Source organism: Rana temporaria, chromosome 7 (genome assembly GCF_905171775.1).
Source record: "Rana temporaria chromosome 7, aRanTem1.1, whole genome shotgun sequence".
NCBI classification, from domain to species: Eukaryota; Metazoa; Chordata; class Amphibia; order Anura; family Ranidae; genus Rana; species Rana temporaria.
Genome location: NC_053495.1, coordinates 99,264,386 through 99,280,611, shown reverse-complemented (window position 1 = coordinate 99,280,611; position 16,226 = coordinate 99,264,386). Strand labels below are relative to the sequence as shown.

The following is a 16,226-nucleotide window of genomic DNA, read 5'->3' as shown; positions in this document are numbered from 1 at the left end:
TAACTATTTGCCGGAAAAAGCTGAACAAAAACGACGTAAAAAAATGAGCCGGCCGGACGTACGTTCGTGGATCGCCGTAAATAGCTAATTTGCATACTCGACGCGGATTTCAAAAGAAACGCGACCTAGCGGCCGCCGAAAAATTGCATCTAAGATCCAACGGCATACTAAGACGTATGCCTGTCGGATCGATCCCAGATGCCGTCGTATCTTGTTTTGTGGATACAAAGCAAAGATACGACGCGGGAAATTTTAAATTACGCCGGCGTATCAATAGATACGCCGGCGTAATCCTTTTGTGGATCTGCCCCTAAGGCTTTAGTTTATGCAATATTGAAAAAAATTAAAACTTAAAATAAATATTAAGCAAACCATCTCAGGTGTGGCTTTTGTTCGACCCTCTCCAGTTGCATGTTTTGCTTCACGTGAGCAGTCGGGGGGTCAGTGAGGCAGTTAAACTGTTGCTAAACCGCCCATTTTTACTACTCCCTTTTAACAAGGCCTAAAGGGGAATTACTAATAGTTAAAATTATTTTTAATATTTTTTCAATCAAAAAAAATCTAAAATCATTTTGCAAATACAGCGCACGGACATTCTTTACCTTCTCAAACCTTTATTTATTACAGGGTTTCCCTGTGCAAACAAGGGGGTATTAAAAAAAGCTGGGTACTGCTGAAACTTAGGCCGCGTACTCACAGTCGGTCAAAAACGATGGAAACGGACTGAAGGACCGTTTCATTGGTCCAAACCGATGGTGTGTGGGCCCCATTGGTCAGTTATTCTTTGGACCTTCCTCATCGGATGGGCTGACCGTGTGTACGTGGCCTTAGTGGTTTCCCTCCTTACATTGACTGTTTTGTTGTAGTCCAGTCCTACTCCTTTTCCCCAAAATAACTGAGAAAGGAGGCTCTGACCAACCACAGTGCATTTGGAAATAGTATTGCTTCTTAGCTCATTGAAACATGTTCATCTATAAAATTAGCAAACAGAAGCAGTGAAACTGCCGTCTAAAGATCTATTTAGAATAATATGGTGAAATGCCTTGTTTAGCTTGTATATATGGAGTTCATGTGACAATCACAATTTTTGTCTGCACTGTACTGTGAGATCAGTTCGTGGAGCTAGCAGGCAATTTTTTACGCTTTTATGGTTCTCTTGCTTTCTCCCGGCCCACACAAAGCCAATTGGTGCTGTTGCTGTCATATATGTTCTAGAATAAAAAACACTTTTATTTTTGAAGAAAAATAGTAAATAAAAACTTTTTTGCATTGTAAATGACAATATACATGGAGAATCACTTTCAATCACCCTTTGGTACCTACCCCTCAAGTTGCTGCATAGTATGTCATGTGGGGTGGCTAGCTTGGGAGACGAAGACTCCAGTCATCCTGCTGGGGCTGCCCCTTGAAGCCATTGCACATTGTCACATGTGGGTGGATAACTGGGGAGGGAGAGCCTTTTTATCAGTTGACCTGCTGGAACCACCCCACTAGCGGAAGAAAATTGTCAAATGGGGTGGCTTCCAGGGGAGAAAAGAGGAAGTGAACGGCTTCTCTGTGGGGAAAAAGCAGAGCATGTGCATTGTGATTGGCAACACAGAGCACAGAGGTTCAGCTGCAATAGCATTGCCTCTCAGAATAAGGAAGTCAATTGTAATGGCAGGACCAACTAGGTATTTACTAGCAAAGAATATATACATTATGGAAAGGTTAAGGACACGAGCAGAGAAGCACAGAAACTTTAACATTCCTAAAATCCACAAATCAAAATTACATGATTGAGATTACATTTTAAGAACTAGTGAAAATACAGAGGTATATTTTTAATTAAGAAGGGAGGACCCCCACCATGTCAATGTCCAATAATTATAGAAAACGATTGAAAGAGTTAAAAACTCTCTAAATAAAAAAAAACACCCTCTACTGGACAAGGTCAACAGATACCCAAATAACCAGACATGGAGGCATGGATCCTTTTAGAAGAGTCAATTAAGAGTCTGTTAATGTATAGAAAAAAATTGTGTGTACATATATATGTGTGTATACAGTGGGGCAAAAAAGTATTTAGTCAGCCACCAATTGTGCAGCTTGGTGTGAAGAAATTAACTGTGGGAGCAATAATTAGAAAATGGAAGACATACAAGACCACTGATAATCTCCCTCGATCTGGGGCTCCACGCAAGATCTCACCCTGTCAACGAAGGAGTGGCTTCGTAAGAAGCATTTCAAGGTCCTGGAGTGGCCTAGCCAGTCTCCAGATCTCAACCCCATAGAAAACCTTTGGTGGGAGTTGAAAGTTCGTGTTGCCCAGCGACAGCCCCAAAACATCACTGCTCTAGAGGAGATCTGCATGGAGGAATGGGCCAACATACCAGCAACAGTGTGTGACAACCTTGTGAAGACTTACAGAAAACGTTTGACCTCTGTCATTGCCAACAAAGGATATATAACAAAGTATTGAGATGAACTTTTGATATTGACCAAATACTTATTTTCCACCATAATTTGCAAATAAATTCTTTCCAAATCAGACAATGTGATTGTCTGGATTTGTTTCCACATTTTGTCTCTCATAGTTGAGGTATACCTATGATGACAATTACAGGCGTCTCTCATTTTTTTAAGTGGGAGAACTTGCACAATTGGTGGCTGACTAAATACTTTTTTGCCCCACTGTATATATATATATATATATATATATATTGTGAGGGTAGGACCCTGTGCTGTGTGAGAAATTGCTGGTTTATGCCAAATTCTGGAGGAAAAGACACACTAATTGGACAGCTGTGTGTCCAGCTATATAGTTCTGATCTGACATGGCTCAGGGCCCCACCCCACAGACAGGAGGTCTGTGCTGGGAGTCAGGTGACTCCCAAATCTCTCTGAGAGAAGTCAGAGAGTGGATGCATCTTTTCAGGAGGCAGAGGTCATTAAGGACTGGAGAAAGCGAGGTTTGAGCTTGACTCCAGGAAATTGTTCTGAGGGACAGAAATTGCGCAGCAAGACGCTGACAGAAGAAGCTAGGTGTGTGCATACCGTTGGGAAACGGGTAGTTCTGAGGAGCAGAACTTGGGCCTAAGCTAAAGGCCTGAAACAGCCGGATGGCAAGTGTGTGAAAGCCAGGAGGCTAAACTGTTGAGTTTTGCAAGATACAGGAATGGTGGAATCCCCTGCGAGGGCTACTGTTGTTTTTGTGAACTTTCGTGTTTTTAAATAAAAGTGGGCTACCAGGCCCTTAAAAACTCAGTTCTGGATTGGCGTACTCACTGGAAAACGCATCTATCGCTGGAGTCTAATAACCCCAATCTTACAATATATACATATATATATATATATATATATATATATATATATATATATATATATATATATATATATATATATATATATATATATATATATATATCTCAAAAGGTTAGGTCCATGAGCTTCTCCATGCTTGCTTGTCAACGCGATTTGCATCAAACTGCTTCCTTTAGAGAAAAAATAGGTGCGTGCTGATATAAAATTAAAAATATAACAAACAAGAAAAAGAACATAAATAAGTAACTTTTCTGTCTTTGCAGATGACACCAAGCTATGCAGTGGAATAACGTCCTTACAGGATGTCTCTAATTCACAAGCCAACCTCAATGCACTAATTTGGCGACTATGTGGCAGATGAGGTTTAATGTTGATAAATGTAAAGTTATGCACTTGGGGGCTAAGAATATGCATGCCTCATACATACTAGGGGGAGTACAACTGAAGGGATCCATAGTGGAGAAGGATCTGAGGGTTTTGGTAGATCATAAGCTCAATAATAGCGTGCAATGCCAAGCTGCGGTTTCCAAAGCGAGCAAAGTCCTTTCTTGTATTAAGAGATGTATGGACTCCAGAGAGAGAGATATAATTTTGCCCCTGTTCAAACCATTAGTAAGACCTCATCTGGAATATGCAATTCAGTTTTGTGAACCAGTTCTCAAAAAGGATATCGGGGAACTAGAGAAAGTGCAGAGATGGGTAACCAAACTTATGAGAGGCATGGAGGAACTCAGCTATGAGGAGAGATTAGAGGAACTTAAATTATTCACTCTTGAGAAGAGGAGATTAAGGGGGGGGGGGGGTATGATCAACATGTACAAATATATAAGGGGTCCATATAGTGAACTTGGTGGTCAGTTATTCACTTTATGGTCAACGCAGAGGACAAGGGGGCACTCTTTACGTCTAGAGGAAAAGAGATTTCATCTCCAAATACGCAAAGGTTTCTAGATGGATTTTTGTCTTTTTTCAACCTGACTAACTATGTAACTATGTAAGTATCAATAGTATTGAAATTATGTATACACGTAAGTGTTAAACAGGTATATATACAGTACATATATGCATATTGGAAAACAAACACATAACGGAAAAGAAACGCGTTGACAAGCAAGCATGGAGGAGCTCATGGACCCAGTGCCATATCCAAGGTATGGCAGATATGGAAAGTGCCATGGGCGCCATATGAAGGGGGTGCTTGTGAGTGTCTGGGCAGCACTTCTTCCCACCCGAGTCCAGGTGAATAACTGGCACTGGGATGAGGGGGCGTCCCAGGGCGCCACCGCCAGCTTGCAGCATTAGGGCTCTAAGGTCTGCAGACAGAGATCGCAACAAATTTCTTCCCCCTCCCCCTCCCCTAGCAGTCACTTTCATTGACTTTCACTGAATGTAAAGGGGTTCTCTGAATGTAAAGGAGGGCTCTGATGGTAATGGGGCTCTGATTGTAAAGGGGCTCTGATGGTAATGGGGGGCTCTGATGGTAATGGGTGCTCTGATGATAATGGGGGCTCTGACGATAAGGGGGGCTCTGATGATAAGGGGCTCTGATGATAATGGGGGCTCTGATGGTAATGGGGCTCTGAATGTAAAGGGGGGCTTTAATGGTAATGGGGGTTCTGAATGTAAAGGGGGCTCTGATGATAATGGGGGCTCTGAATGTAAAGGGGGGCTCTGGTAATGGGGGCTCTGAATTTAAAGGGGGCTCTGATGATAATGGGGGCTCTGAATGTAAAGAAGGGCTCTGATGGTAATGGGGGCTCTGAATCTAAAGAAGGGCTCTGATGGTAATGGGGGTTCTGAATGTAAAGGTGGCTCTGATGGTAATATGGCTCTGATGATAATGGGGGCTCTGAATGGAAAGGGGGCTCTGATGGCAATGGGGGCTCTGAATGTAAATGGGGGGCTCTGATGTTAATAGGGGCTCTGAATGTAAAGGGGGCTCTGATGATGATGGGGGCTCTGAATGTAAAGATGGGCTCTGATGGTAATGGGGGGCTCTGAATGTAAAGAAGGGCTCTGATGATAATGGGGGCTCTGAATGTAAAGGAGGGCTCTGATGATAAAAGGGGGCTCTGATGGTAAAGAAGGGCTGTAATGGTAATGGGGGCTATGATGATAATGGGGGCTCTGAATGTAAAGGAGGACTCTGATGATAATGGGGGGCTCTGATGGTAAAGAAGGGCTCTAATGGTAATGGAGTCTGAATGTAAAGGGGGCTCTGATGGTATTGGGGGCTCTAATGGTAAAGAAGTTTTAACAGGGGCGCATTTTTTAGTGCTTGCCCTAGGTGCCATTTTCACTAGATACGCCTCTGCATGGACCTAACATAAAATATATTCATATATATATGTATATATATCGTTTTTCCTATACATTAACCGACTCTTTGACACTTCTATAAGGATCTTTGCCTCCATGTCTGGTTATTTGGGTATCTGTTGACCTTGTTAATTAGAGGGTGCTGTTTGTCATTTGTGTAACTTTTTAACGTTTGTAATAAAGATATATCATTTTTATAATTAACTATTTAGGCCTTGTGTTGTGCCCACAAAGTCCTCCCCTTTTTTTGAGAGAGCTTTTTACTCTTTCAGTCCTTCAGTGGTAGTTATCAGTATTCTGTACAATTTCTAGATAGTGAGCAGTCATTTTAAAATAATCCTTACTAAAATGTAGCTTAATTGTAAATCGATTTCTGTACTGAAAAGATCCCTTAGGTGACTGTAAACTTAACAATCATAAAAAAACTATTTTGTTAATACCATCTTGAGTTTGTTTACTGAATCTATAAAAGGATTTACCTAGAATATTTGAAATGAATGTAATTTTTTTCTGTTTTAATTTTTTTATCTTATTTCCTCAGGTCCAGCTGGGAACTTCCTGATCTGAGGGAAGGAAGGGTAAAAGCCATCAGTGACTCGGATGGCGTAAGTTATCCTTGGTATGGAAACACCACTGAAACTGTGACCTTAATGGGTCCTACCAACAAAATGTCCAGGTTCTCCGTCAGCATGAATGACAACTTTTATCCGAGTGTGACGTGGGCAGTGCCTGTCAGTGAAAGTAATGTGCCCTTACTCACAAGAATCAAAAGAGACCAAAGTTTTACGACATGGTTGGTAGCAATGAACATGAACACCAAGGAAAAAATCATTTTACAGACAATAAAATGGAGGATGAGGGTGGATATAGAGGTGGATCCTTCTCAGGTGTTGGGTAAACGGGCCAGATTGGTGGGAAGGACTCAGCAGGAGCAGCCAAGAATTTTAAGCCGCATGGAGCCAATCCCAACCAATGCACTGGTAAAACCCAATGCTAACGATGCACAGGTGCTAATGTGGAGACCGAAAAGGGGACAGCCTGTAATTGTTATTCCTCCCAAATAGGATCGGCTATGGTTTGATGAAAGTGTGCTCCAAATGAAGATGTTTTAAAGCTGTTCAAAGCTTTGAAGACAGTGCATGGGTTCAAAGAGACTAAAAACTTTTAGCAGTATTTATTTAATGTGCGCATTTTTTTGAAAGTGAACAAAAGTTTTATACAGTCTATTTATTTAAATATAACTGTTCTTAGTGCCTGTGGCCAAAAAAAGCGTAAAAAAAAAAGATTGGTACTGCAGGAGCATCATTGTGTTGGTCAAACATTTAATCTCCTTTTTCAGGTTTGTTTGAATTTCCAAAAAAAAAAACATTTCTGTTCCGTTCATTTACAAAGAAACATAGATTTAGAGTGCTCCTATACAATAAAGGGAATTCATCAAAAAGCAACAGATCATCTATCTCAGAAGCCTTTTGTGGAAGCAGCCATTTCCACCTCATAAACCACATGCATATGTTACAGGGAAATAAAGTAGAACCTTCTCAGCTTTACAGAAAATAAGGATATTGCCTTGAAATCGATGGCAACTTCCATCAGAGGCTTCTTAGATAGCTGTTTGGATTTGTTATAGATTTCCTTTAAGTTGCCCAGACAATACTTTTTGAAGTGTAAACATGTACACAGAGGCGTATCTAGTGAAAATGGCGCCTATGGCAAGCACTGAAACTGCGCCCCTGTCAAAACATTTGAAACCCATCTTTCAGATAACCTTAACAACAAAAAAAACAGCTAACGCAACTCGCGATATTTATCATCCCTTGTGATACCATTGGTAGTGACAAATCCTCTTTATGGAAAAATCTGGGGTTTATTAGACCCCTGATCCCTCCTCTGCCCTCCAAGGCCAGGTAAATGCAGAACCAATACTGGAAGTGATGAAATCTTCATCACTTAAGGCCTCAGTTTTCACAGAGGAGAGGGAGAAACTGATGTTCCTCCTTCTTCTTTGTGCACTGCCAATCTGACCAGATGGAATGGGAGAGCCTGGGAGAACAGGGGAGTGCTGTGGCTGAACGCAGCAGGGATAGCGCTGCCATTGTCCATTAGCAAAGGTGCTGAAAAGGAGATCCTGCCTATGCATGGGAGGAGGAAAGAAGAGACCCTCAGACCCTGGTAACTGCCTTGCTGCCCAGCCACTTATCAGCGCCCCCTTCATATGGCGCCCATGGCACTTGCCATGGCTGCCATACACTAGATACACCACTGCATGTACATGACAGTGGGATATTCTATGTATAGAAAACATTTCTGCAGCAAATATGCAATCATATGTCAGCCTTTCAATTTGTTGATCTAAACATTTATCCATATATCATTGTTGAACTGAAATCCAAACAGAATAACTTTTTGTAAAGCATACATTCTGCTTTAATGGTAAATTAATAGGCAGTTTTTTACAACTTTTTAAATATATTTGAAACATTTGAAGTTATATGGGCAAGCATGAGTGTTTTAATATCTTTGTGGAATGAATTTGTGGATTGATTTCTAAGCGACCGTAATAACATTTTTGTTTCAACTTTCAATAAAGAAACATTACAGTCAAGACTGCGTTATATGCATATTAGATATGCTCATTAAATTGTGTTGAAGAATATCTTGTCTTTGGTTGTTAAGCTAAGCATTTTCTGTTATGAATGCTTTCTTTCTGTGTCACGGGAAAATGTATGAAAATGAATGTACATAATGTACCTAGTAATGAAGATGTTGCAGCAGTGCTGACTTACCAGTGTTGTACTGGGTCTGGTTTAATCACAATGGAATAATAAACATTAGCCCAATTGTAGTTTTCAAAAAGCTGATAGCAGTAAATTTAAGGATGCATCAAAACAGCAAGTCTTGGATGTCTAACTATTTTTATTTGTCTAAAGCTATCTGAAAACTGTACGCTTGTTTGGAGGCTGCAGCTAAACATTTCTGCACTGTGTGTAAGAGATACACCTCTTGCCCCCAACCTTGTTACCACTGCAGTGTAACAGTCATGTAAGCTTACACTGCTTGCTAACTGCAGCACCGTAGTGGTAACAAGGCAGTGGGGTAGGTGTGGAGTGAGGGAGGTAGGAGGTGATGGAACTCTGTGATCTCCAAATTTCAGCAGGAAATTGGAAAATATACCGTATTTGCCGGCGTATAAGACGACTGGGCGTATAAGACGACCCCCTAATTTTGCAGCCAAAATGTTGATTTTGGGATATACTCGCCGTATAAGACTACCCCCTTCCTACTAGTCATGCCTCGCCTCACGGTGCCACCATTACATGCCAGACTGTGTCACTACATGCCAGACTGTGCCCCATGACATGCCAGACTGTGCCCCATTACATGCCAGACTGTGCCCCAGTACATGCCAGACTGTGCCCCAGTACATGCCAGACTGTGCCCCATTACATGCCAGACTGTGCCCTTACCTTATCCCAAGACATGCAGAATCGCGGCCGTACGATTTTTCAAAAGCCGCGCCTTCTACGTCTTCTGTTCCGTGATAGGCGGAAACACTCAGCTTCCCAGGAGGCACTGTGTTCAGTGTTCGCCTATCACGGAGGCCCTCTCGTCCGAGGACGAGAGGGCCTCCGTGATAGGCGGACACTAAACACAGGACGAGAGGGCCTCCGTGATAGGCGGACACTGAACACAGTGGGATAAGATAAGGTTAGGTTACCAGCATATAAGACGACCCCCGACTTTTAGGAAGATTTTAAGGGGTTAGAAAGTTGTCTTATATGCCGGAAAATACGGTAAAACATAACTATATTCAGAAATGTATGTTTTGGTGCCTTCTCAGTATTTTAAAATTACAATTGGGTTTCAAATGTAGTAAACCTGTCCCCATAGAAAAACTGTTAAAAACAGCATTACTACTTACCTTTCCTGCTGGCCATACCTTTGATGTTCACTGTTTTTCATAGCTGCACCTACTGATATATTCTTCAGCATCCATCACTCCCAGGTGTAGGAATCCCCTACGATGTGCCGTGGTTCAACTCAATGGCCACTACGGTATGCACAGAGATGTACAAAGGCATCCAAAACAACTAGAAAGATTGGATTGGATATTGAAGATTCTGCTGAAGAGCAAAGATTCTGCCCCACCAGAAATCTGCCTAATTCTGGGCATGATTTTTTATGGTTTTACCCAATCTGTGTTCTTAATTTTAATCTACAAGCTCGCTAAAAAACACAGCTTTTAGGCACTACTACATAACTACTTGTTCCAGCTGTTCTTAGCTACTTATTTGCATCAGACTTCTGTAATATGTACTATAAGTGCTCAGACTCCCGGCATCAATCAATAGGCGGAAGTAATAATGGGCTAGGACAGCCAGAGTACCCAGAAATAGGCTCCGCCCACCAGCAATATAGGAATACATAGCCAAGATGAATTTCTTTACCAAGGTAAGCTAATGACGCAAGTGACTATGTTGCAGTGCCTTGTAGAAGTATTTATCCCACTTTGTGCATTTCTTGTTTTGTTGCATTAAAACTTGGAATTAAAGTGAATTTTTGGGCTTTGTGTCATGTGATGTACACAACATGCACACAACTTTGAAGGTGCAAATTATTTTTATTATGACATAAAGAATAATTGTATTAAAAAAACTGAAATCTGGAATGTTTAATTAATTCGTTGGTAGATTTTTAGGTAATTTTTCCCTAATAGAGGGGAAAAAGCAAATATCTAGTTTCACGTTTTTTATTTTTCCCATAGTTACACTTTAAGGTTTTGTGTGGAAATTTACAGATATTGTTGCACCTAGAATCTTGAAATAACTGCAGAGAAGAGCAGGTTTTTCAAAAACCTTGCATTTCTCCCCACCCCTCTACCATGGCATTAGCAGAGCTACGTATGATGGAATAAGCTGTAGGACTAATGTATTATTGCTAAGAGAGCTAATGGGTGTTAGACAAAGATATGCAGAAGTATGAGGGCTCACGAACCACAAAAATATTATTACTGTGAAAAAAATATGGTTAAGTACTTTGTTTTAAATTACATTAATTAAAGATATATATATATATATATATATATATATATATATATATATATATATATATATATATATATATATATACTATATTGCCAAAAGTATTGGGACACCTGCCTTTATACGCATGTGAACTTTAATGGAATCCCAGTCCTAGTCCTTAGGGTTACATTTTTTAGTTGGCCCACCCTTTGCAGCTATAACAGCTTCAAATCTTCTGGGAAGGCTGTCCACAAGGTTTAGGAGTGTGTCTATGGGAATGTTTGACCATTCTTCCAGAAGCGCATTTGTGACGTCAGGTACTGATGTTTTGAGAGAAGGCCTGGCCTCGCAGTCTTGGCTCTAATTTATCCCAAAGATGTTCTATTGGGTTGAGGTCAGGCCTCTCTGCAGGCCAGTCAAGTGCCTCCCCCCAAACTCGGTCATCCATGTCTTTATGGACCTTGCTTTGTGCACTGATCCAAATCATGTGGTGGAGGGGGGGGGGGGTGGCAGGTGTTCCAATACTTTTGGTATTATAGTGTGTGTGTGTGTGTGTGTGTGTGTGTGTATATATATAATCTATCTCCACTAATAGGTTGAGTCACTCCTCTTGTATCCCTGTAACTTCAAGGAGAGGTGTCACGTGGGCTCCCAATTATCAATAGGGAAAAAAGAAGAGTCACAATCTCTGATGCAAAAGGTTTACCTAAAGTTTCTCTCCATACAATACGTGAATTCAGCAGCAACTGTACAGTTTTGAGCATAACATGCTCTTCATCAAGCTGTGTATAACAGATTCATACCTATATCTATACCTATTCACCAGTTCTATCTCTATTAACCCTTTCAGTCTACTATATACAAAGGAATATAAAATATATACAAATGTTTTTACAAAAGTTTACTACTCACAAAAAGACGCAAACTCAGTAATCAATTATGATGATACAATTGTTTTCACTATATCAATATTTTGTCACATTTCTATACATTTTTTCTTACCATGTAATCTTCTTCATGCATCATTCAATCTATTATCTTTTTGTTTTTGTGCCTGTTCACACCTACAAGAAGGCATAGCAATAAAAAGATGTATCCTGTTCATAAAAATAAATATGAATCTCTGTTCATCCCATGAGCATGTAAAGAATGGATTCTATTGTTCCACCATACCTCTCTCTGTTTTGATTTTAGAATTCTGTCCCCACCCCTCCTGTCCCTGAACACTTCTTCCAGAAATCGCAGATCGATCTGAATCCTTATGTCCCTGGTCCAGGGCTGGACTGGGACAAAAATTTGGCCCTCGACTCCATCCAGACCGGCCCACTTTAATTCAATAAAATGCTGCCCCCCACCCCCCAAAAAATCACGCCCACCAAAAGGTCCCTACATCCATTATTGTATATTATTAGAGGGTGAGAGAGAGGGGAATGAGAGAGAGAGGGAGGGTTGAGGGAAAGGGGGTGATAAGGGGTGGATGAGAGAGGGTGGTGATTGTAAGAAAAAGAGAGCAAGTGTAAAAGAGAGGAGGTGAGTGTAGGACTGAGGCGTTTTTCAGGCGCTTTTGGGCTAAAAATAGCACCTGTAAAGTGCCTGAAAAACGCCTCTGCTGCAGTCCCAGTGTGAAAGCCTGAGTGCTTTCACACTGGGGTGCTGCCAGGGCGTTAAAAAAAGTCCTCCTAGCAGCATCTTTGGGGCGGTGGAAGAGCGGCGTACAAACCGCTCCTGCCCATTGAAATGAATGGCCACTGCTGCTGAAGCGCCTGCAAATCACTTCAGCAGCAGCGATACACGGGCGCATTTAACCTTGAAATCGGCTGCTAGCGGGGGTTAAAAGCGCCTGCTAGACGCCGAATAGTGCAGCTAAAATGACAGTAAAGTGCTGCTAAAACTAGCAGTGTTTTACCGTCCATGCCCACCCCAGTGTGAAAGCAGCCTAAGAGTTAGGGAGTGAATGAGACAGAGGGGGGGGAGCTGAGAGACAGAGGGGGGGAGCTGAGAGACAGAGGGAGGGAGCTGAGAGACGGAGGGAGGAAGCTGAGAGACAGAGGGGGGTCAGAGAGACAGAGGGGGCGTCTGAGAGATAGAGGGGAGCCTGAGAGATAGAGGGGGTCTGAGAGATAGAGGAGGGGGCTAAAAGAGGGGGGGACTGAGAGACAGAGGGGGGACTGAGAGACAGAGGGGGGACTAAGAGAGAGAGGGGGGGACTGAGAGAGAGAGGGGGGGACTGAGAGACAGGGGGGGACTGAGAGACAGGAGGGGCCTTAGAGAGTCTCCGTTTAAAAAAATAAATAATTTTAAACGGCCCACTGAGCCATCGGCCCATCGGGAAACTCCCTGTAGTCCCTATGGCCAGTCCATCCCTGCCCTGGTCGAAGAAATGTTTAGGTATCAGCAATCCAGCTCCCCGAATCATCACTGATTGTGGACACTTCACACTGGACCTCAGGCAACTTGGATTCTTTGGCTATCCACTCTTCCTCCAGACTCTGGGACTTTGATTCCCAAATGAAATGCAAACTTTTCCACAGTCCGTAATGATTTAGGGAGCCATGTCATCTGCTGGTGTTGGTCCCCTGTGTTTTATCAAGTCCAAGTCAGCAATGCCCTCTATCAGGAAATTCTAGAGCACTTCATGCTTCCCTCTACTGACCAGCCTTATGGAGATGCTGATTTCCAGCAGGACTTGACACCTGCCCACACTGACAAAAGTACCAATATGTGGTTTATTGATCATGGTATCATTGTGCTTGATTGACCAGAAAACTTGCTTGACCTGAACCCCATAGAGAATCTGTGGGGTGTTAAGAGCAAGATGCGAGACACCAAACCCAACAATGCAGATGAGCTGAAGGCTCATCAAAGCAACCGGGGCTTCCATAACACCTCAGCAGTGTCACAGGTTGATTGCCTCCATGCCACGCCGCATTGATGCAGTAATTCATGCAAAAGAAGCCCAACCAAGTATTGAGTGTATACTATACTGCAGGACTCAAAGTTTAAAGTTCTGAGCTACTGGCCAGGCCTTAAGGGTTACTTTCCACCAGTTGCCCCACACAACCCCTACTCCTCCCCTATACCATTGCAGCCTCACCTGTGCCCATCATTGCAGGATGACCTGTGCCCATCATTGCAGCATGACCTGTGCCCATCATTGCAATACAATGACACACACTAACACACAATCAAGGGACAGGGAGGAACACTGGGGACAGAGAGGGATGCAGTGCAACGAGTACAGAGAGGGATGCCAGGGACAGGGAGGGACACTGGGGGCAGACAGAGAGGGACACAGTGTGATGAAGACAGAGATGGACGCAGTGTGACAAGGACAGAGAGGAATGCTGGGGACAGACAGAGGGACACAGTGTGATGAGGAGGACAGAGAGGGATGCGTGAGGACAGGGGACACAAGGGGATGCCAGGGGGCAGATGACACCGTGTAGGGGTGGGCACACTGTGGGGGGAACCGGAGAGTATCATGGGGCCTCCTGTGGTCCTGTTGGAACCCAATCCCCCTACATCTGTACTGGCTTCCCCTCCCTCTCCCTTCCCCTGATGGTATCGGCCCTGGTGTCTCTAGACTCCTGTAAAAAATAAAAAGTACACAGCCTCACCCGGTTACTGTAATAATAAGACCTCTCACGTTGCGCTGCTCCCCGCTGGCCCCTCCTCTATTCTCATCCATCCTGGGTGATGTAATGTACAGTACAAGCACCTGGGGTGAATGGGAGGGAAGGAGGGGTCCGCGGGAAGCAGTGCGCCATGAGAGGTTTTATTACAGCCGCTGCCCGTGCTAGACTGCCCCTGAGCCCTTGGGTAGTGCCGAGTGCCCGATGGGTCAGACCGCCCCTGCTCCTTAAACAGTCCACATTCAGTGAAAGTTCATGCACTGCAAATAAATATTTATTTATTTATACTGTTTAATAAACTTGTTGCACAAATCACTTTATTACACTTTATTTATGATATCTATGTCTGCTATGCATATTTATATAATCTATATTTGATTGGCTGCTTGCTTCTCTTTGGCAGTGGGAATTCAGGCACACACGCACATGATCTTCATCATCTGATCAAGATCAGTACCTGCTAGGCTGCAGTGCTAATCCTTGCTGCTGCCTCGGGGTTCCCATTCTTTTCTCTCGTGACTCGTCTCTTCTCTTCCTCATGTCACATGACATCACAGACCCTGCTTCGGGGAGAAGATGATGCCGGCCACACAGAGGAGGGTAGGCAGAGCATTAGGCTCCGCCTCCATCAGTTACCCTAATCTCTGTGTTGACCCGGTCTGGCCAGTCATCGGCCATCATAGGGCGCGTGCCTGTCAATCCCCTCCACAGGCCAAGTAACCATTAGCAAGTGCCATGCCGGCACCATGCTCCAGCAGGCCGGCCAAGGCGCTGGAGGCTATGTTAGTGTAGGAGGCGGCCGCGAGATCCGCAGGAGGACAGGTGGGGTTTTCTTTTGTGCAGAGGGCGACTTTTTTGTCCCCCCCCATGGTGCTCATGGCACTAGCCATGGCTGCCATACCCTAGATATGCCACTGCCAGTGCCCATCATTGCAGCCTCACCTGTGTCCATCATTGCAGCATGACCAGTGCCCATCGTTGCAGTGTGACCAGTGCCCATCGTTGCAGCCTCATCTGTGTCTATCATTGCAGCGTGACCTGTGCCCATCATTGCAGAGTGACCTGTGCAGAGGAAGAGAAAGGGCAGCCAGATCATCACAGGGGAAGAGAGCATGAAGGAAGAGGAGAGCGGGCCTGCTGTAACAGCCTGCTCACGGTCACACACAGTCTCGGCTCCTGACCCAGCGCCTGTGACAGACAGAACATGTCCATACCGGCATCGTACCAGCATTCTCTCTGTCACAGGTACTGGGTCAGGAGGCAGGACTGTGTGTGACCGCGAGCGGAGGCAATACAAATGTATGCTGTTACAGCGGGCTTTCCCCATTCTGTGAACCGGCCAGATCTCCTCTTTCTCCACGCTCTCTTCCCTGTGATGATCCTGCCGCCCTCAATCTTCCCCTAGGCAAATGGCTCCCATTCAACCTGCCGCCTGCTGGCGGTGCTCGCCCCCCCCCCCCCCTCACTCTCAGGCAGCTCTCACTCGTCAGCCATAATTTGAGCCAGCGAGTGGAAAATTTGAGGGCTGCTACTGTACATGGACATACTTTTCAGTAGTCCAACAATTCTGTATTTGAAAACCTTTTTTTATTGGTCTTATTGGTGCAATATTCACATTTTCTGAGAACCTGAATTTTGGGTTTTCACTAGCTGTAAGCCATAATCATCAAAATTTAAATAAATACATGCTTAAAAATATAGTACTGTGTGTGTAACGCATCTACTGTATATAAAATATGAGTTTCGCTTTTTGAAATAGAACTTCTGAAATAAATTAACTTTTTGATTTTATTCTAATTTTATGAGATGCACCTGAATAGTGTATATATATATATATATATATATATATATATATATATATATATATATATATATATATATATTATTATTTTTTTTTACTTCATATGTTGTGATGTGGATAACTTAAAAGTCTGCTATATAGAATCTCCCT

At 43.3% G+C, this 16,226-nt stretch overlaps 1 protein-coding gene across 1 annotated transcript in view; it reads left to right on the top strand.

The window, feature by feature from the left end:
- The window catches only part of FAM78B (family with sequence similarity 78 member B), a 95,376-nt gene extending 88,004 nt beyond the window's left edge, over window positions 1-7,372 (top strand). Inside the window, exon 2 of the mRNA XM_040359744.1 lies at window positions 6,164-7,372. Coding sequence (XP_040215678.1) covers window positions 6,164-6,686 — 523 coding nt within the window. The 3' untranslated portion in view covers window positions 6,687-7,372. The remainder of the gene's footprint in view (window positions 1-6,163) is intronic.
- Window positions 7,373-16,226: the final 8,854 nt, after the last annotated feature.